The sequence below is a fragment of the Sceloporus undulatus genome, chromosome 10 (assembly GCF_019175285.1).
Source record: "Sceloporus undulatus isolate JIND9_A2432 ecotype Alabama chromosome 10, SceUnd_v1.1, whole genome shotgun sequence".
Classification (NCBI taxonomy): Eukaryota; Metazoa; Chordata; class Lepidosauria; order Squamata; family Phrynosomatidae; genus Sceloporus; species Sceloporus undulatus.
Window position 1 is genome coordinate 9,614,137 of NC_056531.1, and position 26,520 is coordinate 9,640,656.

The 26,520-nt window shown below is 42.6% G+C and overlaps 1 protein-coding gene across 5 annotated transcripts in view; it reads right to left on the reverse strand.

Moving 5' to 3' along the window:
- The window catches only part of DGCR8 (DGCR8 microprocessor complex subunit), a 65,430-nt gene that overhangs the window by 15,073 nt on the left and 23,837 nt on the right, over positions 1-26,520 (reverse strand). For 4 of the 5 annotated variants that reach the window (XR_006100906.1, XM_042442089.1, XM_042442086.1 and 1 more), the window contains 3 exons: positions 5,242-6,243; positions 4,776-4,935; positions 3,242-3,384 (listed from right to left, as the gene is read on the reverse strand). Coding sequence is in view for 4 of the 5 variants with exons in the window: in XM_042442089.1 (XP_042298023.1) it covers positions 3,242-3,384; positions 4,776-4,935; positions 5,242-5,961 (1,023 nt within the window). In the remaining variant the exon portion in view is untranslated. Of the gene's footprint in view, positions 1-3,241; positions 3,385-4,775; positions 4,936-5,241; positions 6,244-16,062; positions 16,173-26,520 lie in introns of those variants that run through there. The other variant, XM_042442088.1, reaches the window with a different exon arrangement.

Consider the following 26,520-nt stretch of genomic DNA (forward strand, 5'->3'; position numbering starts at 1 on the left):
ACATATTAAATTATGAGAATAAGATTACAAATCCAATTAAATCTCTTCCAATGACGATCAAAGTGTGCCATACATCTGTCCTAAAATTTACTGGTGAGGCTCCAAAATGAGATTTTTGTATAGTTTTGCTATGTGAAAAACTTGAAATCTTGTTGTCTAAGGGTTCCTTTATGCATACATCAAGCCAGTACAGGTTGAGTATCCCTTATCTGGAATTCTGAAATCCTCCAAAAGCCAAAATTGTCCACATGGGTGAGATAGTGGCACTGTTGCTTTCTGATGGTTCAATGTACACAAACTTTGTTTCATAAACAAAATTATTAAATATATAAAATTACCTTCAGGTTATGTATACAAGGTGTATACAAAACATAAATGAATTTCATGTTTAGGCTTGGTCCCATCTCTAAGATATCTCATGTATCTGTAAATATTCCAAAATCCAAAAAAAATCTGAGATTCAAAAAACTTCTGGTTCCAAGCATTTCAGATAAGGGAGATTATTTTTAGTACCAAAACACATTTGCCAGGTTTGTTTTCTACTCATTTGTAAGGACATATAAATTGAAAAATATACCTTGGAAATCAGGAAGCGTTAAGTGATGGTATCTATGATTCATCTATTATTTCCAATAAACAATGTTATTAGTTAATGTTCAGGTATTGTAGTGTAATTGGAGCACCAAGCACTACCGTCACAACACTTCTACAAAGTGCTCATCTTAATAAAAGATTGTACAGCAACAACAGCACTTTGCAGATTGCTATATTCTGAATAACCTCCTTTAAGTCACAAATAACCCACTATACAAGCATACCTCAAGCCCGGTACAGACCGCCCAAAAAAGGCAGTCTCCCGGCACTTGGCTTTGCTCTGCAGGGAAGCCGCAAGCCTCCAGACTGCGGGACTTTCCTGCAGAGCAAAAAGAACCTGCAAAAAGTGGGTTCTTCTTGCGGCACTGCAGACGCTAAGCATCCGTCACATCAAAATGGCGGTGCCCATCTGTACAGGCGCCGCCATTTTGATGTACGGAATACGTGCTAGGGTTGCGGGGCATCTGTAAGCGACGCCCTGAGGCAACCCTAGCACGTCATCCAGACGTGCCACGAGGCCCGTCTGTACTGGGCCTCAGTTAGCCAAGTGAAGCTCTTTCTTATGAAGTTGTTTAATGACTGACCAACCCCCCTTTTCCTCCTCATCCTCTGTCTAGCGGGAAGTTTGATAGCATCAGCATTGGGAGGATGATGAGGCAGGATTGAAAAAACATAGATCTTTGGTGTCAGGTTGCAGGAGCATGACTGCATAAACAATGCAATAAAGCTTGAGCTAGGAAAGAAAGGGATTCTATTTTAGCCAATCCTTCTGCAGCTATATGTATCTGCTTACAACAGGCAAGGTAAACTGCAGCTGCCTCAAAGATGCCCTACTGAGTATGCATAAACAGCAAAACACAGCTTGGGGAGGGCAAATAATCCTGCCTCACAAGTCCCCCACAATGTTAAAAAAGACATCTATACATCTGGCTGTCAAAAGGAAATCATAAGAAAAGAAGTATTGTGAAAAAAGTGATCTCAGGATGCATGCTGGAAGAGGCCTTCAAATGGTTGTCAGAAGGCTCAAACATTTTTGTTTACTTAAACAGGGCTCATTGACCTGGATGTTTCATTTCATTTGTGGATAGTGTCAATTTTGAATGAGATGTTTGTTAAACATGTTGAACTGTTTTTCTCAGTATGAAATCATTTCTGGGGGTCCTCATTCCAATGGGGGATGGGGCTGAAGGGAAAAATGGGGAGATCAAAAATACCAGCGCTTACTAAGACTAAAAAGTACACTTGTCCCTCCATATTCGCTAGGGTTAGGGGAACAAGACCCCCGTGAATATGGAAAAACTGCAAATAACAAAAACACCATGTTTTTCCCTGAGAGAACACCTCTCTAGGAATGTCTAGGTCCTCCAGCGCAACTCTGTGGCCAACATCCAACAGACACTGACCATAGAACTGCTCTGGAGGAGCTACAAAGGCCTAGTAGAGTATTCTCTCTAGGAATCTCTAGGTCTTTCAGTGCAACTTTTAGTTACAATTGACCTTGGAGTTGCTTCGGAGGACCTAGATATTCCTGAAGAGAACATATTAACCAAATCTGCAAATATCAAAGCTGCAAATATGGAGGGATGAGCATAAAAGTAAAAAGTCTGAGGTGAAGCGTTCAAGCCTCTTAGAAACATTCCCCGTCCAAAAAACCACCAAATGATGGCATTCAAGGAAAGGTTACTTGGGAACTCAGAGGGCCAGAATCAATCCCAAGGAGGACCAGATTTAGTCCAAGGGACTGAATATGGATATTCAACAGTTGTCACCAATTGTCAGTGATAAACCACACCTCAATGAATTTGCCTAGGCCCCTTTTTACAAGGATGGGAATTCTGCGGCCATGCTAAAATTTGCCACAGAAGATATATGCTGGAAGGGGACCTGGAAAAGTAATTTGCCACAAAACCTGCTGCTTGCAATCTACTATAAATGCTACTTCAAACCACAGACATAACCTAATATTGTCTGTATAAATAAAAACATAAATGTTCATTTGTTCAAAATCTTAAATCTCTGAAAGCTCTTCACCGATTGCTTTGAAATTTTGACACAACGTTCCATTCGAATACACGCATGTTTTTATATACATATACCTACTCTTATACAGCTGTCACATCTGTGACAGGTAAAAATATATTTTTTGGAAAAACAGTGCCATCTGTTGGACATAACAGCAACACACGCTATACGAAATATTCGATTGGCGTTTGCAATCACCATCAACAAAGTTCAGGGCCAGACTTTAGAATTGTGAGGTTTAGATCTAGAAGTGGATTGCTTCTCACATGGACAATTATATGTTGCGTGTTCCAGAGTCGGCAAACCAGGCAATCTCTATATCTACACAGACAATGGAACAACAAAAAATAGTGTATACCCACAAGCATTGTGAAATTAAATGTTTCAGAAACATGCGCTTTCTCTTTTCTTTTTTTTCCATTTAACCAGACTGAGCCACAGCAACGAATGGCCAGGTACAGCTAGTGCTAAATAAAATTAAATTGGGTCTTTGAACAAAGAATTCAGCAATCCTCTATAAGCAACAGTTCTACTGACAGTTTTATACCACCACCAAAAAAATAAAACCATAGAGAAATATTTAAAAGGCAATACATTTCCAAAATTACTGAAATCTGATCCATACCCTTATGCTTCCTGTTCCCAAGAAGTAAGGTCTGGACCAGGTAACAACTCTGGATTCTCTGTGGAGATATACAGGAATGCCCGAGTTATGGAATGTCATGATCCATCCATCAGGCAAGGGTTCCGTAGGAGGACGGCCGCGACCTTTAAAAAAAGTGAAAGACTACTTACTGAACAAGGCTTCAAATAATTATTTTAAATATTTCAAACAAGTAGCTACCTCCCGCCCTCTAGCTAACAGTCAAAATGCCAAGATACAAAAACCTGGCAAATGATTTTTGAAGGGCCCTGCTGCTACTCAAGTCAAACAAATGTACCGACACACCTCATGGAAGAGTTCATTGAAAGAAAGATAAAGAAAATCTTGTGGGGACACTCAGAATTTCATATATGTGACCAGGAATAGTCTACATTTCTCCCCTCAATATAATAATAATAATAATAATAATAATAATAATAATAATAATAATAATAAATAAAATTTATTTATATACCGCTTTTCCACATTGAACAAAGCGGTGCACAAAAATACAGAGAATACAATAATACACATTAAAAATACAATATGTACATACAGTGGGTCCTTGCCTTATGCGGGGGATCCGTTCCGGATCCCTCTGCGTAAGGCGCATTCCTCCTATGCTCGAGCCCCATTGGAAACAATGGGGCTCGTGCGCGGCAGCGCGGGCGTGCGCAGGGCGCAACGGGCACGCGCACCCATTCAATTGAATGGGACACGCCGCCCCTTCCGCCCCGCGCGCGCTGGCAGCTTTGAGCGCCTATGCTCAAAGCCGCCTATAAAAAGGCAGCATATGGCGAGGCGTGACTGTACAATAAAATAGAACAATAAAACAAATTACCAATTACAATTTAAAAACCTATATAACCAAATCAAAGCCAGCTGAGTTGATGTCAATCATGCAGATACATATTGGGGGGGGGGGAACCACATAATATCAGGGCACATGGAGGAAAGCTTGGTGGAAAAAGAAGGTCTTAAGTCTCTTTTTAAAGAGATCCAGGGAGGTGGTGGAGCGGAGCTCATCGGGAAGGGTGTTCCAAATTTTTGGGGCCGAGATAGAGAAGGCCCTTTGCAAGGTTGACGCATATCTCGCAGTCGGAACCCTTAGCAGATTCTTCCCAGCTGACCTGAGTGTGCGGAGCGGATTGTATGGGGAGAGGCAGTCCTCCAAGTAATCTGGGCCCAAGCCATTTAGGGCTTTATAGGTAATTGCCAACACCTTGTATTGCGCCCGGAAATAACAAGTATACCTACCTCAATCTAATGGAACAGACAGCTGCAAACCAAATAAAATGAAATAAAGTGTCAATGTATTTTATAATTCTCTTTCAGTGCACGAAATGAAAATTTTCTATGAAGAGAAAAAAAGAGGACTATGCCTGTCAGGTACAGTAGGTCACAGGAAAATTTATGCAACCACTTGCTTGAAGAATCCCAGAGTTGGGTGTTCAGTCCATTAGCTGCAAACATGTCTACATATAGTGTTAGAGATGTAATAAAGTAACTAGCTTACTTTTAAGAACAGTTTTAATTTTGGTCATCATTGGCTGGACGCTTGTCTCTCCATCAGACTGATGGTCACTCTCTCCTCCATATTTCTCATCAATTCTCCTCTTCTTGGGAACACAGAGGCCCTCTTCCAGCAGAGCATCCACATCATTATCAAATTCATCCTGAAAAACACATTATCAGACACCATGCCCCTATAGCTATTCTTCTCAGATGATGCTGACAAGCAAGCATGACTTACACATAAGGCACCAACAACAAAAGTGACATACTGTCAAGCAATGATTACTATTCTTGACTGAAAGCAGATGAATAAAACCCACTCACCAAAACTTAACACAAGCCATTCACTCAGCATTCTAAATACATATCTGATGGTTAAAAAGTCCAAAATTCTCAAGACTTGTCCCTGTCTCCCCCAAATACTTTACTTCAATTCCCCATTAAATACAAAATAGAAATTTACTTACCTCATATGAATAGTTTAAAGTTTCTTCATCCACTTTGTCTCTCTGAATGATTGCTTTAGATGTAAACCCTCCTTCTTCATCTATTTCCATCAAATTGTCAGTAAAATCTTCTAAATCATCCAGAACTGCATACTCCACTCTTTTTTCCTGATCTACATCATTTTCATCCTCTTTTTTGTCATCATTTTCACCAGCTAAACCTGTAGCTTGACAATTACTACCCCCAGCAAGAGGACAAGCATGCATATCCCCATTGACATTACTGATACCTAAATCTGAATCTGCCTCATAGTTTTGCTCAGCTCCAGTGTACAAAACTTTTCTGTCTTTACTTTTGCAGCTCTCTGTAAAGCTAACACTTATCTTTACATCCTTAAGCAACTTAAGATCTGGAGTGAATTTTCTAACTGAAGGCGCATGACGAGCAGTTCGTGGGCTTTGGTCACTATTAGGATCTACCATAAGACGACTTTTGTAGCATGAAGATCCCTTTGTGAGAAGCTGTGTTCTGCCGACAGCGTGCGTGTCCCCAGCAGGGGTATCTGACTGTCCATCACCACCAGAGCCAACGTCCATTACCTCTGCGTCACTGGACGTTTGCAGGGGAGGTGGTGGAGGCTGTTCATTAGGCGGCAGTGGTGGGGGACAAGAAGGATTCTCCACATTCACTTCTGTTGCTGGCTCTTTTGGAAGGGGAGGTGCATTGTCATAATTCTCCATAATTAAAACTTACAAAAGAAAAGGATTTAAATTAAAAAGGCAAATAAATCTACACTCCTAACATGCAGAAGTCCACCAGGATAGGATTTGTCGTGCTCTATCCAATTGGCAACACTGATGATTCAGTTAAGCTGACTACATTGTTCTTTTCATTAATGTAGACAGCTTTCAGAACCACTGTCTCAATTACTGGAAATCACAATGCATTCAGCTTAAATAGCTGGCGACGAAGTAAAGAGCATCTTCACTGTCCAAATGCAGGTGTTCTTTTCTTCTTTCAACCTATGAAGAAAAAAAAATACATTGTCACAGAAAAGCTTAAACTTTCTATTGTTCTGTGAATAAGTAGCTCAACTCGAACCTACAAAATTCAGAAGAACATCTTTTACACACATGCTGTTAAACAGCATCACAATTAGAAATATGTTCTAAGTAGTACCTTTAAATGCCTCTGTATGAAAATGATGATTTTTTTAAAAAAAACAGGCTGTGCAAAAACATCTTGACACTTACGACAACAAATTGCTGAACACCTGTGAAAAGCATTTACTGCTCCTCATGCTGGAAAAAAGCTAATACCCAATTGACATACAGAATATGCAGTTTTTGAAAGGAACTCTCATTTCAATAAGACTATCCCCTTCAAAAAGAGCATATGATTACTGTAAAGTCACTGCCATAAATATTAGTTCTAATTCACATACAAGTGCTCAATCTGGGCTTTTTGTAGTACGTACAGCAAAACACATTACGTGCGTTTGTCACAGGTGACCTTGTATATGTGAACTAGAGTAATCTGCTCAATCCAAAATAATAAAACTTGAGTATCCTGTGCTAAATGACCTTTTCTTGTTCTTGTTGGGAGACATCCAGTAAGCACATTTATCTTTCTAGATCCAAGACAAAGCAAAGTCCTGAGGAGCCTCTGCCAAAAACATGCCATATTCCAAACCATATTTCACTGTTTGTTTACAAAAACTACAGTAAACATCAAGCTTTTCAAGCATGTTACTTTCGCACATAGAGTATGACCCTCTTATCTGCTGTCTCACTTTCTGCGGTTTCAGTTATCCACAACAGGGGGGAAAAGTTTTCTCTAGGCATTTCTAGGTCCTCTAGTGCAATTCTATGGTCAATCTCCAGCCCAAGCATACTGAAGATTCAGGCTGGATGATCTAGAAATACCTAGAGAAATATTCTTTCCAGGCATATCTAGGTCCTCCAGTATAATTCTATGATACATTTAGGCTGGAAAGCCAAAACATGGTTCATTTCAGGTAAAAGAAAAGAAAAGAAAGTGTTCACTATTATCCATATTTCCATGGCAAGTCTGGGAAGGTATCCCCACGGATACAGGGGTCATACTGTATTTCAATTCTCTCTGCAGTGACTGTGGAGAGATAGATGGGAATTTCTTACCTGTTGCTAATTGTTTTCTCCAAGTCGCTCTATGTAAACCCAGAAGGGCTTTAAGTCTTCCTACCAGCAGGAGAATAAAGGAGTTACTCCTCTTTACCCGTGCCACAATAAGCCGCTGAATATATATACCAAGCTGTATATATACTCTCCTCAAATATTTCAAGAGAATCAAATGTCTCCAAACACAATACTTTCCCGCAATCCCCAGTGCATGTTTGGCCACAATTGTCCTCACTGCAACACCAATGTTTCTTGCTGTCATAACATGTAGCCTAGAAGGATTTTGAGTTAAGCAACAAAGATGCCTTACAAGAGAAGGCTGAAAGAAACATAGTGTTTTCTGGCTACGAGAAAAGAGCTTAGAAATTGTGCCAGATTAGTATGTAATGACGATACGTTTCTTAAATAGATTCACCTGCTAGGAAACAATGCTTTTACATTCAACTGTATCTACTCTGCTGAAATCACTGTTGTGTAATCAATGGGAAGGTGTTACACTATTTCAATATAACGTCACTGGTTTTCCCTTCTTCTCACCCCATTGTATTGGCCTTGGTTAGCATGAAAGGAGTGACCAATTTCATGACAAAGAATAAAGAGGAGAGGAAAAATGAATCCAAAATCAGTATGGATCAGGCCAACTGCTTGGACTTCCATGGTGACACTGCTGTGAGCACGGATAGAAACAGGTTCTATAGGCTACTAGGGGTTTGGCCCATCTCTCCTGTCCTTGAAAATCACATAAAGTTGTAGGTCTAACATTCACATTCTGAAAGAAAGCCATCGTGAAGTCTCAAGCACCAATGGTCCTGCCTTTGGATCCCAAACCTGGATTGTCCATCATCACTCCAAAAGTGTTTCTAAGCCTGTGGAAATCTTAACTTATTTTGACAAGCAACTTCATTCCTTCCCCAATAGCCAATCTGTAAGTTGGAACTCAAGTGTACCAAATGGATTTTCCAACACCATCCAATCAGTTTGAAAGACGCTTCTGAGCAAGCAGAAAAAAAAATATTTGACCCTTGTTTTGTAAAAAATATATCAATGCCATTAGTGCAAGAGTATGGCCGGCTGAAGAAAAAGGGAGGCAGACCAAAATATCCCTTCCCACTGAACCACAATTGCGTAGAGGATTTCATCAGAAAGAATACGCTACGCACACACTGATCAGCACTTTAACCACACACTCCCTCTACTGGAAAACTAAGCAACACACACTAAAACAACACCAGTGTCTCTAGCCTGAATGGTTCTCCAATGAGTTGAACAGGACCCTTGCAACACTCTGAAAGACACACTCAAAATTCTGACCACCTAAGAAGATCACATTTCCCTTGACAAAGACTTTTTACACACTACTCTAACAGGAAAGGCACACCTCAACCACATCAGAACAGATAACTTTCCAACATTTGCTCCTTGCTGAAGAGATGGGGAGAAGACTGGCATAAAATAAAATAAAACATTTGCTCTAAGCTACCTCTGTTAGAGACAAAGGACCTGGATTCAACCAACCTCTAGCACAACTGTTAAAGTGCCACAAATACAAATTACCATCATATTGGGGTGGAAATATGTGCAGGGCATATATAAGTCTATGCAGTGGTTCTTAACATAGCCTAAAGAAACGTTATGAACTAATAGAAAGAAAGGGCCCAAACAGACAGGCCAAAATAAAACTGCTTTGGGTCACTTTGGAGGTATGCTGTTTAAATGATGCATGTGTCCTAAGAGCCTGGAAGTCATGTCAAAGCCACACTCCAGGTCTAAGGACTGGAGCGCAGCTTTGGTGCAACTTCTGGTCTCTTAAGAAGTGTGTGTCATTTAACCAGCATACCTCCAAAAGTGACCTGAAGCAGCTTTATTTTGGCCTCTCTGTTTGGGCCCAAAGTTTACTTAAGTTAGTTTTGTGCCCAATTTCAGCTTGACCCATCAGTTGTACTACAGTATTTGTATTAAGCTACTGTCTCCATTAAAAGCAAACAAAAGTAACAATAGGTTATGAAAATCACTCATAGCAAAAAATGTACTCAACACTCGCTACTTCTGTTTGCAGTGAGAACACACAAGTAAATGACACTAAATGGCTGAGAAAAAGCACATGACATTTCTTGCTACTGCGCACACAGCCAGAAGCCACCTTCTTTGCAACACGAAACTCTAGTGTTGTCCATGTTATGCTACCACCTTCTCAGAACGTTTACTGCTTCCTAGAATTCTGCAGCTATGTCAAAAATGTTCTTGAGGAAAGTCATTTATACAAAATACATCTTTATCGAATTAAGTCTCCAGACAATTTCAAATAAAGTCATTTATAAAAAGGAAGACTGTGTTTTCAGCAAGAAAGAGTCAGAGTCAGTCAGTGATGTCCATCTGAACACTAACTGTGGATTAGCTGATCAAGTTTCTGCTTTGATTTCATTATTGCCATGTAAACTTTTTGATGTTATTGTGGTGAATTTCATAACAATGCATTTTGGCTGAGCCTCAGGATGGACCACTGACTGAATTGGAAATGTAAATTGGATGATGTAGATGAGGATGCAACCTTTGCAAAGCAAAATGAAGCTTTTTCCAGTCATCTTTCAAAATGCCACTATTGTAGCAAGGGATATCTGTAGACTGACTTCATGTGTATAGGCCCAGAAGCAAGCAACTACAACAGTGTCTGTTGTGTTGTTACAATGTTATTGTCCAACAAGGCCTTGAAACCATTAAAATTGTGAAGACGTCTCAATACTAAACATAAAGGACAAAGAGCACCATTGTTTTCAAAAGGAAGGAGCAGAAACCAAGAGGAAGTAAGAAAATGGTAAGAAAGGCTGCAGCTGGTTTTAACAAGGAGGGTCTCATTTGAAGCTTCTCAACTAAGCCGCACACAATAACTGAACAACTTGTATTACCTGATGCAGAATAATCTTTTTATTTTTCTAATTTAGACCAACAAGAAAGCTGCCAAGGACCTTTTCTTAATACCTTTGTCCAATGACACAGTTAAAAAACAAACTGACAGCTTGTCAGGCAATATCAAGGAACAGTTATTAGAAAGAATTTGCATGCCCCACTATTTTGCTCTGCGACTGGACAAAAGCACTGATATAACAAACAAAGACAGGGCAAAATAAAGCTGCTTCAGATCACTTTGGAGGTATGCTGTTTAAATGATGCATGTGTCCTAAGAGTCCGGAAGCCACACCAAAGCCACGCTCTAGTCCTTTATTTTGCCCTGTCTGTATGGGGCCCAAGTTACCTTACTGTGCTGCGCTACATATGAGCACAAGAGAAATACTTTCGAAGACTTCATCTCCATGTTGGTGCACACTACTGCTGAAAAAGTATTTAACAGTTCAAAACAGTTTATAGGATCTCATGATATGGGTCAGTTGAAATGTGATGAAATTAGCACAGACAAGGTAGAAGCAATGTCTAGGAAACTTACTGGACTTGTAGCACGGATTAAGGCAATCACGTCATTGGTGACTTGGTGCCACTGCTGCATAGACAGGGAAGCTCTACAGTCCTCCCTCTGTTCTTGCGGTCTTCGGACTAGTGTCCCTCGCTTATACGTGAGGCACGAACGAAGGGAGACTGAATGGGGTGCGCGCCCATGGCGCGCATCTGCATGCCCACACCAAATGGGGCTTGAATATAGGTGAAACTCCGTTTTCATGAGGGGGTCCGGAATGGCTTCCCTGTGAAAAAGGAGGGGTGACTGTAGTTGCTATGATTACAGAAAAACTAAAACAGACCTTAAATGAATCAGTCAAATTGTTCCATTTTAGAATTTTAAAAAAGCAAATCACTGAATTTTTTGACTGTTTGAGTGAACACCATCAACTTTTGCTACAATGTGAAGTGTAACAATGTGCTACAATGGCTACCATGAGACAAAGTTTTGTCTCTGGGAACTGACAGGCAAAGGAAGATTATTCCCCGTGGAGCAGCAATTTCGCCTCACTGATCGGTTGACAGATTTTTCCTGGTTAGTAAAATTAGCGCCACTGTCAGACACCTTCACCCATTTAAATATGCTCAACTTAACTCTTCAATGGAAAAAAAAGGTTATCAAACTGAAGGCAAGATTTTCAGTGATGAAAAAGATGGAATTGTGGCATCACCTATCAATGCAAAACTATGAGACATTTCCAAACGGCACACATTTTCTTGGTTCCACAGATGAAGAGTTGTCTGAGGACTCATCACTTATCACACGCCATTTGAAAGATTTGCACTAGTTTCAATGAATATTTTCCTGTTCATGATGTGAGCAAAAACTGGATTGGGGATCCATTTTCAGTGAATGTGTATGAACTAGAGGTTCACAGCAGGAGAAGAAAACAAACACATAGAAATATCCACGGATGGTGCTCTGAAACTGCAGCTCAGGGAACAGGCCCTTCCAAACCCCCTCTGAAGAAACCTGACCAAAAAAACCTCATCATAGGGTCACCCGAAGTTGGAAATGAATTGAAGGCACATATAAACAACAATCTGCAAAATAAAGGGTAGTTTATAAACTAAACTGAGAGCCAACGTGATGTTACAGTTTGAGTGCTGAATCAGGCTTTGAATCCTTTGCTCAGCAATGGAAATTCACTTAGTGACCACAGGCAAGTCACACTCTCTCAGCCTCAGAGGAACGTACAGAACCCCCCCCCCCAAATAAATCTTGCCAAGAAACCGTTGTGACAAGTTCGCCTTAGAGTCACCATAGGTGAGAAATGACTTGAAAAAACACACCAACCGTCTCCCTAGGTTATTTTCACCAACATTGCTTTGCCCAGATACTAATGATCGATTTGAAGCTTAAACCCAGTTGCTCATCCTAAATGAATCCATTTAACCAATTCCATTCAACCACGCACTGAAACGAACTTATATAAGTGTTGACCCAACAACTTCCCATGAGTCAATGGATCAAAATGGGTTTGGTTTTTAGAACTGCATTAGGTTTACAATCTAAATTAGACTGACTCTTACAGTTTTGCTTGTTTGCTATTTTTATGCCTTGTCCAATTTTGACTGTCAGACAGATATGTTTCTAATTTTGTTCTGTTTTTTAAAAATAGTTTTGTGCACATTGTCCTGAAATTGCCAGACATAAGCAACTTACAAGGTTTTTTTTAAACCAAACATTGGATTGCTTTGACAAAAGCAGCCTAGAGAAATGTTCTCAACCCAAATGCCCTCCAGATGTCTGGAGTTTCAACTCCCATTATTCTCAAGCGACATGAGCAACCGATAGAAATGCTGGGAACTGACATCTAAAACATCCGGAGGTCACCAAATTGGAGGAAGCTAGGCTAAAACAAAGGTTAACAAGACAGAAGCCTTCAAACAGATTGGTATTCTGCAATTTGGGGGGGGGGGGGGGGCTAGATAAACTTGTTACTCTTTAAACAAACCCTCCAAAATATATTATTATATTAATACTTACACAATTGTTTATAGAGCAGTTTCAGAGAACCCCTGTATACAAATGGTTACAGCCTTCCCTCCATTTCCACAGATTCAAGCATCTACGGTTTTTAATTTTTTAAAAAATGTATAAACTCCAAAAAGCAAACTTTCTTTTTACCATTTTATCTAACGGAATCAATTTTACTATGCCATTTTATTTAATTAGACTTGAGCATCCACTGACTTTGTTATCCACAGGGATTCTTGGAACCAAATCCCAGCAGATCTCAAGGGCCCACTCCTAAAACAATGATTAAAATCATGATCTCTTGTGGAACCCTGATGGACAATGCTGCTTTGAGAAACAGGTAACCCTTGATTCTAACGTCACTTTGACCATTAAGAAACCCAGTAATTTCAGGGAAGCCACTATCTTTTCACTTGTTACATCAGAAACATTAAGACAATAAACATTCAACCATACAAAGCTGCTGTGAAGATTACTTAATGCTCCAAACACCCAGAAAGCAGTACATAAACATGTATGTATGTGCCTTCAAGTCACCTCTCGACTTATGGCGACCTCATGAATTGCAAACAATTTTCTTAGATAAGGCCTACCCTGAGGTACAGTAGTTTCGCCAATTCTCTTCCTCTGAAATATAGTCTACAGCACCTGACATTCCTTGACAGTCTTCCATCCAAGTACTAGCCAGGACTGACCCCGCTTAGCTTCCAGGATCAGCTGAGATCTGGTTCCTTTAGGGGGTCTTTTTATTTATTTTATTGATTTCCATCATTTATATCCCACCTTTCTTCACAATGTTTAGGCTACTGCATAAAGATCAAGTGTATATGAATGTGAATTGTTGACCTTTGGGTGCCATCAGCACTCTCAGTGTTGAACACAACACAGGAGCTTTGTGTAGAATCACTGCTGGGATGCTGGGTCACCAGTTGGCAAAGTTAACCTGCCACTTACACCTTACAGCAAGTTGACAGGACTGATAGGTGAGGTTGCATATTTAGTACAAGCATACCATAGTCAACAGAGCCTCTTACAAAGACATTTCTTTTCACCAAGAGCAACCAAGATGTGGATCAATGCAGTTCCATAGTGTAACAAACCCAGAATGCGTGAGATGATTTGCATCCTGACGCTAAAAAACAACAACATGTGAATGAGCCTCACACGTCTTTTTATACCAGTCCACACGCTCTTTTGCTCCTCGTCCTCTGCCTAACTGGAAGATTTTTTAGTAACGTTGGCATTAAGAGGATGGTACAGGAGGGCTTGAGAAGGAGACGGTCAGAATGAAGTTGCACCAGTGCATCTGTTTAAGCTGGGAAAGAATGAAATTATTCTCTACTTCATATAACCCCAGCTGTTATGTGCCTGCCTACAACAGCTCAGATAAACAGCTGCTGCCTCCAGAGTCTCTTATGGAGCACGCATGAAGAGCAAACCAGAGAGAAACAGGGAAATTAGATAAGCCTGCCTCCCCAGCTGTCCCCAGTATGTTAAAAACAGACATACGTACAGATCTAGTCACTAAAATAGAAATCATAAGAAAAGTAAAGTCTCATGAAAGAAAAAAAATCCCTGGATGCATTTTGGAAGGAGCTTTTGAGCAGACTGTATAAGGCACAAGCTTTAAAAACATATACAAGGCTTACCTGACCTGCTGGTTTCTTGTGTGTACTGTTAGTTTTGGATAAAAGGTTTGCTGAACCATGTTGAACTGTGAAGTCGAAGGCTTTCATGGCTGGCATCCATCGTTTTTTGTGGGTTTTTCAGGCTATGTGGCCATGTTCTAGAAGGGTTTATCCCTGATGTTTTGCCTGCATCTGTGGCTGGCATCTGCAGAGAATGCTGGCAAGGAAAACAGTGGGGTGTGTGTATATATATACTGTGTGACCCTTGGTTGAGAGGATCTTGGCTTTAATAATACTGTAATAATAATAAAATTTTTATTTATATCCCGCCCTTCCTACGATCAGGGCGGCTTACAACAGGGTTAAAAACAACAAGCCATATAATACAAAAAGATTAAAATACAAAAACATAAACCATACAATAAAATAACAGACAAAAAGCCCCATAGCCCAACCTCTTGGCCACGGAAGAGGAGGGAGGCCCACAGGATTTACCATTCACCAACAGACCAACATAGAGATTAACATGTAAATAGCTTCCTTTCAACCCAGGGTCACACAGCATATATAGACCCCACTCTCTTCCATGCCAGCATTCTCTGAAAATGCCACCCACAGATGCTGGTGAAACGTCAGGAATAAACTCTTCCAGAACGTGGGCACAGAGCCCAAAAAACCCACAAAAAACAGGCTGAATTGCTTTTCTTTTCTTTTTTCTGGTGTAGGAACCTATCCCTATTCTTTCCATTTTATTTCTCCCTCCAGTATCCAATTTCCTATTAAAGAAGTAATACCAAGGAACACATTGACTTCATGAATGGAGGCCTATCTGTCCAACCAGGGTGGCACTGTGCTTTCAGCATTGGACTATCGACTCTGAAGACCAGGGTTCGAATCACAGCTCGGGCATGGAAACCCGCTGGGGGACCTTGAGCCAGTCACATTCTCTCAGCCTCAAGGGGATGGCAATGGCAAAACCTCCCCCTAAGAAACCCACCCAAGAAAACTCTGTGATAGGCTCACCTTTGGGTTGCCATCGATAGGAAAGGGCTTGAAGGCACAGGACAACAACAACAACAACAACAAACTTCCACAAATCTTGAAAAGTTTGAAAGGCAAGACAAAAACAACTGCAGAAATCATCCAGCTTGAGACGGCATGGACTGCCCTGGCTCGGTGCTAGGGACCCCTGGGAATTGTAGTTTTGGGAGACATTGATAAACTACAATGCCCAGGATTCCCTTGCATTGAGCCAGGGCAGTTCAATCAGTCCCAAACTGGGTTAGTTCTGCAGCTTTGGACCTTAGTCAGGGGAGGGAGACGTGAGGAAGCCCGAGGCGCACAAAGGAGAGGAGGAGCCAGTGCAGACGCCCGCTTTGAACCGCGTTGGATCCGCTCCTAAGGCAGCACTCCTGAAGGAGGGCCGGGGAGGTGAAGAGACGACGACGGGAGAAAAGGAGTAGCACTGAGAGCTCTAAGGTATGGTCGTTGGGTTGGGCTGCAGCCCAACCCAAACGACCATACCCAACGAATCCCTCGCCTCCGATGCCACCGTTTAAAGCGCTTCAACCCGCGTTAGTTCCGCATGTGCGGACCAAGTAGCGACCAGGCCTCCCTTTTCCTTACCACAGCCGAAGGCTTCTTTTTCTTCTCCTTCTCCCTGGCCTCTCGCCCTCCCTTCTCCTCAGCCGCGCCGCCTTCTCGCCGCCATCTTAAAACGCCTCCGGTGCCCCCCCTTCCGCGCTTTCTTGGCCGGGACTCGGCTCGGCCAATTGGCGTTGAAGGCCGGGCCCGCTCTTTTCCCCCGCCTTTTTCTCATTGGCTCAGCGCCGGCTCGGCAACCGCGGCCGCCAATCGCATCGACTGGGTTCAGGGAGAGCGGCCAATCGGAGCGGAGGGGGCCGGGCGGAGCCGTGACGTCAAGGAGGCCCCGTTAGGTGAAGGAAGGGGAGAAGATAGCGGTCCGGGCAGTCAGTCAGAAAGGCAGCGAGGAAGGGCGGGTGGTCGTTAGCAGCCCTCAGAAGAGGGCTGCCCTCGCTAAAACAAAGCCAAACGCATCCACACCAGGCCAGGGACGAAGCACAGCGCACCAAGTCGAAACGCAGCCTTTTCAAACCGAGTTCCGCACAGAAGCCGCCCTCAACCTGTTTAAAAACATACAATAACACCTCCGAAAGGCCCCTACTTAGCAACACTTAACAACTCCAGACCATGAAACGTCACAACCACAGTAAATAAACCTAGGTCTCTCAAACCACACTGCAGAAATAACCCAGTTTCAGACTGCTTGAACTGCCCTGGCTCACTGCTAGGGAAGCCTGGGAGTTGTAGTTTGTTGTGGCCCCAGAGCTCTCTGACAGAGAAGGCACAATGCCTCACAAACACTACAGTTCCCAGGATTCCCTAGCACTGAGCCAGGGCACTTCAAGCAGACCAAAACTGGGTTATTTCTGCCATGTGTTTGGGACATAAAACAACTTAAAAGTCCAGCCAAATAAACATCTTGCCTGCCTGAGGCCTGCTATATCAATTGTATCTTTCTTGTTGCGTGCCTTCAGTTCGTCTCCAACTTGTGGCGACCCTCATATGGGGTTTTCTTCACATAATTTATTCAGAGGGGGTTTGCCGTTGCCATCCTCTGAGCGAGGCTGAGAGAGTGTGACTCTGAGGCTGAGTGTGGCTTGCCCCAGGTCACCCAGTTGGTTTCTGTGGCTCAGGCAGAATTCGAACCCTGGTCTCCAGAGTCATAGACCCAACACTCAAACCACTATGCCACTGTGGCTCCTGACTGTATCTTTCAGAAACCTGACATGATGATACAGTAGCATTCAAAGCTATAGCTGTGTGAGTCTGCGGATTCAGTACATAAAGAGATCTCGCAGCACATTTGAGACTCACTGGAAGAAAAGTTGGCAACTGTGAGCTTTCCTAGGCTAAAGTCTACTTAGATGCACAGAGTGGAGTGGAAACCAGGGACAGACACACACACACACACACACGTATCCGTCCATATTCCGTGAATATGGAAAAACCGCAAATAACAAAAACACCATGTTTTTCCTTGAGAGGACACCTCTCTAGGAATGTCTAGGTCCTCCAGCGCAACTCTGTGGCCAACATCCAACAGACACTGACCATAGAACTGCTCTGGAGGAGCTACAAAGGCCTAGTAGAGTATTCTCTCTAGGAATCTCTAGGTCTTTCAGTGCAACTTTTAGTTACAATTGACCATAGAGTTGCACTGGAGGACCTAGAGATTCCAAGAGAGAACATATTAATCAAATCCATGAATAATCAAAGCTGCAAAAGTCAAAGTTGTAAATATGGAGGGATGAGTGTATATGCCATCAATGTGTGAAGATGTCCATTCAAATATTCAAAATCCATTGGGTATGGAAATGAAGTAGCAAGTTCACAGATGATACAGTGTAACCAAACCATTTCCATTCTGACAGTTGCCTACAGTGGTTTAGTCCCACTCTAGGGATACCTCTGGCTTTGTTCACAATGGAGCACATCTAACATACTAAAAAGATATGAGGAACGACCTAGGGAGCTGAGTATGTTCAGCCCGAAGAAGAGAAGGTTAAGAGGTGATATGATAGTCCTGTTTAAATACTTGAAGGGATGTCATATTGAGGAGGGAGCAAGCTTGTTTTCTGCTGCTCCAGAGAACAGGACCCGGAACAATGGATGCAAGCTCCAGGAAAAGAGATTCCAGTTCAACATTACGAGGAAATTCCTGACAGTTCGACAGTGGAATACACTCCTTCCTCAGAGTGTAGTGGAATCTCCTTCCCTGGAGGTCTTTAAACAGAGGCTGGATGGCCATCGGTCAAGGATGCTTTGATTGAGAGTTCCTGCATGGCAGAATGGGGTCAACTGGATGGCCCTTGGGGTCTCTCCCAACTCTATTATCCTAAAATTCTATGATTCTATGATACTAAAAACATCTTTAAACAAAGAGTGTCTGACGTGGACGCGCAGACTGACAATGCTAGGGAAGGTACAAGAAAGAGAGAAGACACATCCCAAATGGATGAACTGAATAAAGGAAGCCACAGGCCTAAATCTACAAGACCTAAGCAGAACAGCAGAGGATAGGAGGGCTTGGAGATGTCTCATCCACAGAGTCACCATGAATCGAGGTTGACTCGAGGTTAGTTAACTACAACAACAAAGTCTTAAGTGTTAAAGGGACAACCTATGAACTCTCCCTAACTCCATTTTAAGAGTGTATGACTCTCAAAGGGCACTTCCCAGAGCTCCAGAACAAAAGAAGGACCCTCACAGTGTTTTCTGAGGTCCCTTTTCCTCTGGAGTGCTGTCACTTTTGCTGGTCACTTGCCTTCTCCCTCTGGGTGCAGTCCAAGGGTTGCTTTAGGCGCCTGAATGATGCTGCCTCATCTTCTCACGGTTTGCATGTTTAAGGATGGTCGATGAAAAGGTATGAACAGCAAAAAGAAAAACAGTTGTAGGACCGATGTGAAGAATATTCACAAAGTGAAGTCGAAGGCTTTCACGGCCGGCATCCATAGTTTTTTGTGGGTTTTGGGGGCACTGTGGCCAGAGAAAGAAGATGCCAGCCACAGTTGCTGGTGAAATGTCAGGAATGGTGAAATGTCAGGAATCAGCTCTTCTAGAACATGGCCACAGAGTCCAAAATACCCATAAAAAAACCATTTCAAACTGGCTTCAGGGCGGGGTTCGGAGCTGAGACTGCCATGGTCGCCTTAGTCGATGATCTCCGTCTGAGTATCGACAGGGGAAGTGTGACCCTGCTGGTGCTCTTGGACATCTCAGCGGCCTTTGATACCATAGACCATGGTATCCTTCTGGAACGCCTGAGAGAGTTAGGTATTGGTGGCACTGCGCTCCAGTGGCTCCGGTCCTACCTCTCTGGTAGATTCCAGATGGTGAGGCTGGGGGACTGTTGCTCTCGCAAAAGAGAACTAACATCTGGTGTCCCTCAGGGTGCCATTCTGTCCCCCATGCTGTTTAATATTTACATGAAGCCGCTGGGAGAGATCATCCGGAGACATGGAGCATGGTGTTATCAGTATGCTGATGACACCCAGATCTATCTCTCCATGTCTCCGACTGATTCAGTGACTAAGTATGGCACCTCTCCTCTGGACTCCTGCCTGGAGTCAGTAATGGGCTGGATGAGGGAAAACAAACTCGAGCTGAATCCAGAGAAAACAGACGTACTCGTGATAGGTACCCCAGGTCCAGGCAGGGAAATTTGCCACCCAGTCCTGGACAGGGTCACACTTCCCCTAAAGAACAAAGTTTGCAGTTTGGGAGTACTCCTGGATTCATCTCTACAATTATCATCTCAAGTGGATGCAATGGCCAGGAGTGCTTGGTACCAGCTTCGGCTGATACGCCACCTGCATCCCTGTCTGGACCGAAAGGACCTTGAAACAGTAGTACACACACTGGTAACCTCTCGCTTGGATTTCTGTAATGCACTCTACATGGGGCTACCTTTGTACCAGGTTCGGAAGCTTCAATTAGTTCAAAATGCTGCAGCCAGATTAGTCACTGGGACCCCAAGAGCGGACCATATAACCCCAGTATTAAAAGCTCTTCACTGGCTGCCTATTAGCCTCCGGGCTCAATACAAAGTGTTGGTTGTAACCTATAAAGCCCTATATGGCTTGTGCCCGAGTTACTTGAGGGAACGCCTCTCCCTACATAACCCGCCCCATACACTCAGAACAACAGGTAAATATCTACTGGAATATCCCAGGGTGAGATTGTCTATAACTCACCGACGAGCATTTACATCTATCGCTCCTACATATTGGAATAAACTCCCTGAAGAGATTCGTCTCAGTTCTTCCCTAGATGTCTTCAAGAAAGCGTTGAAAACTCATTTGTTCCGCTTGGCATACCCTCCTGAACCTTCATAGAAAAATTACCCTCCTATTCCTTGATCCTCCAATGTGAAGTACATTTAAGATGTTAATCTGTGATTGTATGTTTTTAAAATGTTTTTATAGGATGTTTTAATGTAATGTTTTTTTCCCCTCTTGTTTGTATTTTATATTGTAATACAATGTGTGGTACATCTGTATTGGAACCTATAAACAGCTTTGATCTTTCAGGAAAAGTGGTATAGAAATAAATATTTTATTATTATTTATTATAGTTGTAGGACCATTAAATCTGTTCTAGGACCAGTAGGCCTTAGCAGGTGCCCAACAATACCAAACCCTGACACTGGTCTTGTGACCACATAATGTGTAAGAATGCTCCTAGGTTCCCTTTTGTTGTTGTTGTTGTTGTTGTTGTTGTTGTTGTGTGCCTTCAAGTCATTTCTAAATTCATGATGAACCTCTCACAGTTTTTTTTTAGGGGGGCTGAGAGTATGTGACTCCCCCAGGATCGGCCAGTGAGTTTCCATGGCCAAGGGGGAATTCGAACCTGATCTCCAGAGTTGTAGTCTAATACTACTACACCATGAAGGCTCTTCCCACTTACCAGGCTATACAGGTGTGGTTGTTGCTGCCTCCACAGTTGCTATGCTTCTACGTAGTGTTTTTTGTTCATTGCTCTAATAAATACAGTGGGCCCTTGGATTTGATTCCAAATCCCCCCCCCCCAAACATGGATGCCAAAATCTGTCCCCTTATTTACAATGGCATAGTAAAATGGCATCCCTTATATAAAATGGCAAAATCAAGGTTTGCTTTTTAGAATTATTATTTGGGGGGGGGGGATATTTTCAAGCCATGGATAGCTGAATCTGTGGACACAGAAGGCCAACTGTATATATACTTTTAGGGATTAACTGAAACAGTCTTGGCAGAAATGCTGGCTGTTTGTTTTTCAATCGCCTCTCCAACCTCCCTACCAATATACACTTGTCCCCCCATATTCTCTAGGGTTAGGGGCACAAGATCCCCATGAATATGGGGGGGGGAAGCCACCATGTTTTTGCCTGAGAGGACACCTTCTAGGAATCTCTAGGTCCTCCAATGCAACTCTGTGGTCAAAGTTGGACAGACACTGACCACAGAGTTGCACTGGAGGAACTACAAAGGCCTAGTGAGTATTCTCTATAGGAATCTCTAGGTATTTCAGTACAACGTTTAGTTAAAGTTGACCATAGAGTTGCACTGGAGGACCTAGATATTCTTAGAAATAACATATTAATTAAATCCGTGAATAATCAAAGCGGCAAATATCAAAACGGCAAATATGGAGGGATTAACGTATATGATAACCATATTTCAGAGCTTGTGTGGTGCAGCAGTTTGACTGTTGGCCCAGGACTTTGGGAGACCAGGGTTTAAATCCCACTCACCTGTGGCACTCTCAGCCTCCTAAGGGGAAAGTAATGGCAAGCCTCCTCTAAAGAAATCTTGCCCAGAAAACCCCGCAATAGAATTGCCATAAGCCAGAGTTGACTTGGAGGCGCATAGCAACGATATATCTTTCAAAGTCTATAAGGACACATCTTGCAGTAGAAGAAGTAGAAGCACAGGTGCATCTTTAATGAGACATTTCTTGGAACAAAGAAAACACTTGGGGACAGATATTAGATTCTGGGCATTCAAAAAGATAAATACTAGTAATGAGAAACCCCTACCGGAAAAGGGAGGGAAAGGGGAAATAAAAGGCTTTAAAATTAAAAACCTTGGTCCCTTCAGAGCTGAACAAAGCTATTTAATTTCTTCTGCCCATCTAGAATTTTCGAACATTTTTTCCCTCCAATCCTGCCCCAACTACGGTGTCCTTGAACATTATTCATTTGTTCCAGCATGTACTCAAAAGTGTATAACAACTACAGCCTGCTTTTCATATCCTTTCAGTCACCAAGGAATCATATACAGCAAGTAATATTGGACTTTTTCAGATCCGACGTTTCGGCAGACCGTTTCTTTAAGTCGGCATGTGCACATGCTGTATGTAAGGTACAAATATTAATGACTGGAATTCTGTTAGTGCACAATATTAATGGGATTTTTCCCCCCAGGGTCATGCAGCAGCTGTGACAAGAAAGGCCAACAAAATCTTCCTGCTCTGAGCAGATTTCTCCAGTGCCTACATCTGCAACCTTTTTCTTTCTGAAACCACAACCTATGCACAGCATAGTTGCACTCCTTTAGTGCATCAAAAAGGATTCCTCCCAGTAAGATGATACATTTGTACATGGGACTCAAGCTCATGCCTTGTCTTTTATAATCTTATATAGATAGCTTCCTGAAGAAAGCCTGCAAATATCTACAGGCCAAATCTCCCTTTCCCAAAATGCTTGGGACCAGAAGTGTTTTAGATTTCAGATTTTTTTTTAAATTTAAATTTTTGGATTTTGGAATATTTGCATATAGAAATATCTTGGAGCTTGGGACCCAAGTCTAAACATAACATATACATATATCTTGCATACACAAATATCTTGGAGATGGGACCCAAGTCTAAACGTAACATTCATTGATGTTTCTTATACATCTTACACACAAAGAATGAAGGTAATTGCATACACAATATTTTAAATTATTGTGTGCATGAAAAAAATGTTGTGTACACTGAACAGTCACAAAGCAAAGATGCCCCTAACTCAGCCACTCATTTGTACAATTTTGGATTTTGAAATATTTCAAATTTTAGAATTCTGGATAAGGGAGACTCAGCCTGTACAGGCTGAAACACATCAGGCTTTTTATGAGCAAACATCACACCTGAGCATCGCAAGATGTTCTTTTTGTGGGTTGTACTGGACGCTGTCCAGAGTTTTGTTTTTTCTTTTAAACAGACCTTTGCCGGCTGTTCTCTCTACCCTTCTGTAGCACACCATTCTACTTTTAATTTCCCTCTTGGTCTTCCTTTAAATGAGAATAGGATATATTTCTATGGAAACAAGATACTCCAAAATATCAGGGCTGGCCAGAGACGTTTTGCTGTGAGAGGCAGAGCTGTAAATGGCACCAGAGCCTGGAATTTACTAGTTTCAGGTAACTAGCTTCATATCATTAGTTCCTATGAAGCAAGAATATGGGCGAACCTGGATCCAGCCAGCCAGGTACACCTCATGGAATGCTGTTTGGGGCAGCAGGGGAATAGGAAGAGAAATATAAACACCAGGTGTTGGTTGGTTCGTAAAAGAGTTAGGGCCAGTTAGAAACAGAGGTAGGGATGAGGCAGAGAGCAATAGATTAAATCTGGAGAAGAGACGGTTAAGAGGTGATATGATAGCCCTTTTAAAATATTTGAAGGGATGTCATATTGAGGAGGGAGCAAGCTTGTTTTCTGCTGCTCCAGAGACTAGGACCTGGAACAATGGATGTAAGCTGCAGGAAAAGAGATTCCACCTCAACATGAGGAGGAACTTCCTGACAGTAAGAGATGTTTGACAGTGGAACACACTTTCTCAGAGGATGATGGAGTCTCCTTCCTTAGAGGTCTTTAAGCAGAGGCTGGATGCTTTGATTGAATGTTCCTGCATGACAGAATGGGGTTGGACTGGATGGCCCTTGGGGTCTCTTCCAACTCTAGGATTCAATGATTCTGTGAAATCTTGAGAAGTTAGGGACAGTTAGGAGGAGAGGAACTGAGGACATCTGGGACCCATTTGTGTAGAAAGTTGCATGCATGTATGTAATGGTTGTTGTTGTGTGCCTTCAAGTCGTTTCTGCCATATGAGAACCCTAAGGCGAACATATGACAGGGTATTCTTGGCCAGGTTTCATGTCTGCAATGCATGCAGCCTTACAAACAAATGAAAAGCAAAGCAGCCTGTGGTGCTGCTGCCAGTTTTGGGGGTTTTCGTCCCTTCTGCACTGCAGAGGAGAACCAGGGTGACATAGCGCTAACAGTTGCAAAGAAAGAGAGATTGTATGTGTTAACTTTTTTTACAAAAAAGAGTACAACTGCATCTAAATAAATGTACCAAAATGCTTGGTGGTGGGGGGGGGAGGTGGAGATGTGAAAGGGGGCATTTGTCAATGCTAACAGTTAGGAGGCATGCGCTTAGCTATTCTGTCTTGTTCTAATGGATTTCCCATGGCAAGAAAAGGAGAAAAATGAGGGCCTCTGTCATGATGGCATTATAATTCATATGAAAGTAGGAGGGCAACGGACTATACTCATTCTCATCCTTCGTGTGTCTTTTCTCCCCTTTTCATTGCCGTGCATTACTTTCTGAAAGGAGAAGGAGCCAGAGGGCTTTGTTTTTATCGGGTGTAGTGTGTTCAGAAGTCAATAAAACTAGCTGCAAAGCAGACAAAAAGTGACTGAAAAAGTGGCTGGAAACAAGGAAGGTCTGGAAGGGAGGATAATTCAATTCCCTGAGAAATTCAATAAATGAATCAGGATGTCTCAAGTATGGTAAAAACTTAGACTGGAACTGTTCAGCTAGCCTTTGAGGGTCATCCTCCACAGGTCTGAGAGTGTATCTACACTGTCGAAATAATGCAGATTGAAACCACTTTAACTGCCGTGACTCCATCCTACTGAATCCAGGGATTTGTAGTCTTGTGAGACGATGGCACTCTTTGGCAGAGAAAGCTCAAGACCTTGTAAAACAACTAATCCCAGTGTTCTGTAGGATGGAGCTGCGGCACTTAAAGTGGTGTGAAACGGCTTTATTTATACAGTGTAAATGCACCCTATTTATTTTTTCCTTTAAAAAGCAGCTGCTGTTTGTGAGGGGTGGGGTAGATTGAGAACACCCCCCCCCTTATATCATATTTTCACATATTGATTTTTACAGGAGGCAGTCCTCTACCTGAAGGACAGTTCTCTGTTTTGAAGATGTCCTCTGTGAAAGCAAGTCTGATATAAAGATAAAGAACCTTCAGGAGGGAGACCAGAGGGTTTGAAATCACCCATCCACAGTTAGCACCTGGACAGCTGAATCTGCAAGCACACAGATCATATACTGTCAGTCTTCTCTACCTGATGTAGCATCATTCCAGTTCAGTTACCAAAATAATTTCTCATTTTGATTCTGGGGGTGTTCCCACTTGCGATTTACAACGGTTTAAAATACACCAGTATCAGTTAAATCGATTCAAAATAACCCTGGTCTTATCCCGCGTTCTGAATCGCTTTTTTTTACCGTTCCTATTTACTAAATGAATTCGATGTATTTGTCCCCCTAGCGTTCCTATTGTAAATGCAGTAGTATATTTGCATATGCAGTTCTATGTAACTTGCTGCCCCCTTCTGTCCAAATTTTGGTGATGCACATCTTTCTCTTTACTGAGATGTAAGTGACCATCCTGTCCCTGACACTGCAATAACAATAATTTTATTTATTTATTTATTTGCGTTACTTATACCCCGCCCTTCAGCCCGAATGGCTCTCAGAGCGGCTTACAATTATTATTTTTAATAAGACGGTTCCCTGCCCTCAGGCTTACAATCTAAAAGACATAAACAAAAGGAGAAGGGAATGATGGAGGGAAAGGGGATGAGGTCCAGTGGTTCTTCTCTCCCTCTGATGCCTGGACCAAGGCAAATGGACTAGAGGGAGGGCTCTTCTTCTTCAGGCTAGCCCTGGTGGAGCTGGGCCTGCCTGTCAACTCCCTCATAGACCAGAAGATGACAGTTATGGAGGGAGGAGTCTCTTTTTACAGGCTAGCCCTGATGGAGCTGGGCCTGCCTGGTCAACTCCCTCACAGGCTGGAAGATGGCAGTTATGGAGGGAGGAGTGTCTTCTTCCAGGCTAGCACTGATGGAGTTGGGCCTGCCTGGTCAACTCCCTCACAGGCTGGAGGATGGCAGTTATGGAGGGAGGAGTGTCTTCTTCCAGGCTAGCCCTGATGGAGCTGGGCCTGCCTGGTCAACTCCCTCACAGGCTGGAGGATGGCAGTTAAGGAGGGAGGAGTCTCTATCTTCAGGCTAGCCCCTGATGGAGCTGGGCCAGCCTATTCACTCCCTCCCAGGCTGAAGGATGACAGTTATCGAGGGAGGAGCCTTTATCTTCAGGCTAGCCCTGGTGGAGCTGAGCCATCCTATTCACTCCCTCCCAGGTCAAAGGATGACAGTTATGGAGGGAGGAGCCTCTATCTTCAGGCTATCCCCTGATGGAGCTGGGCCAGCCTATTCACTCCCTCCCAGGCCGAAGGA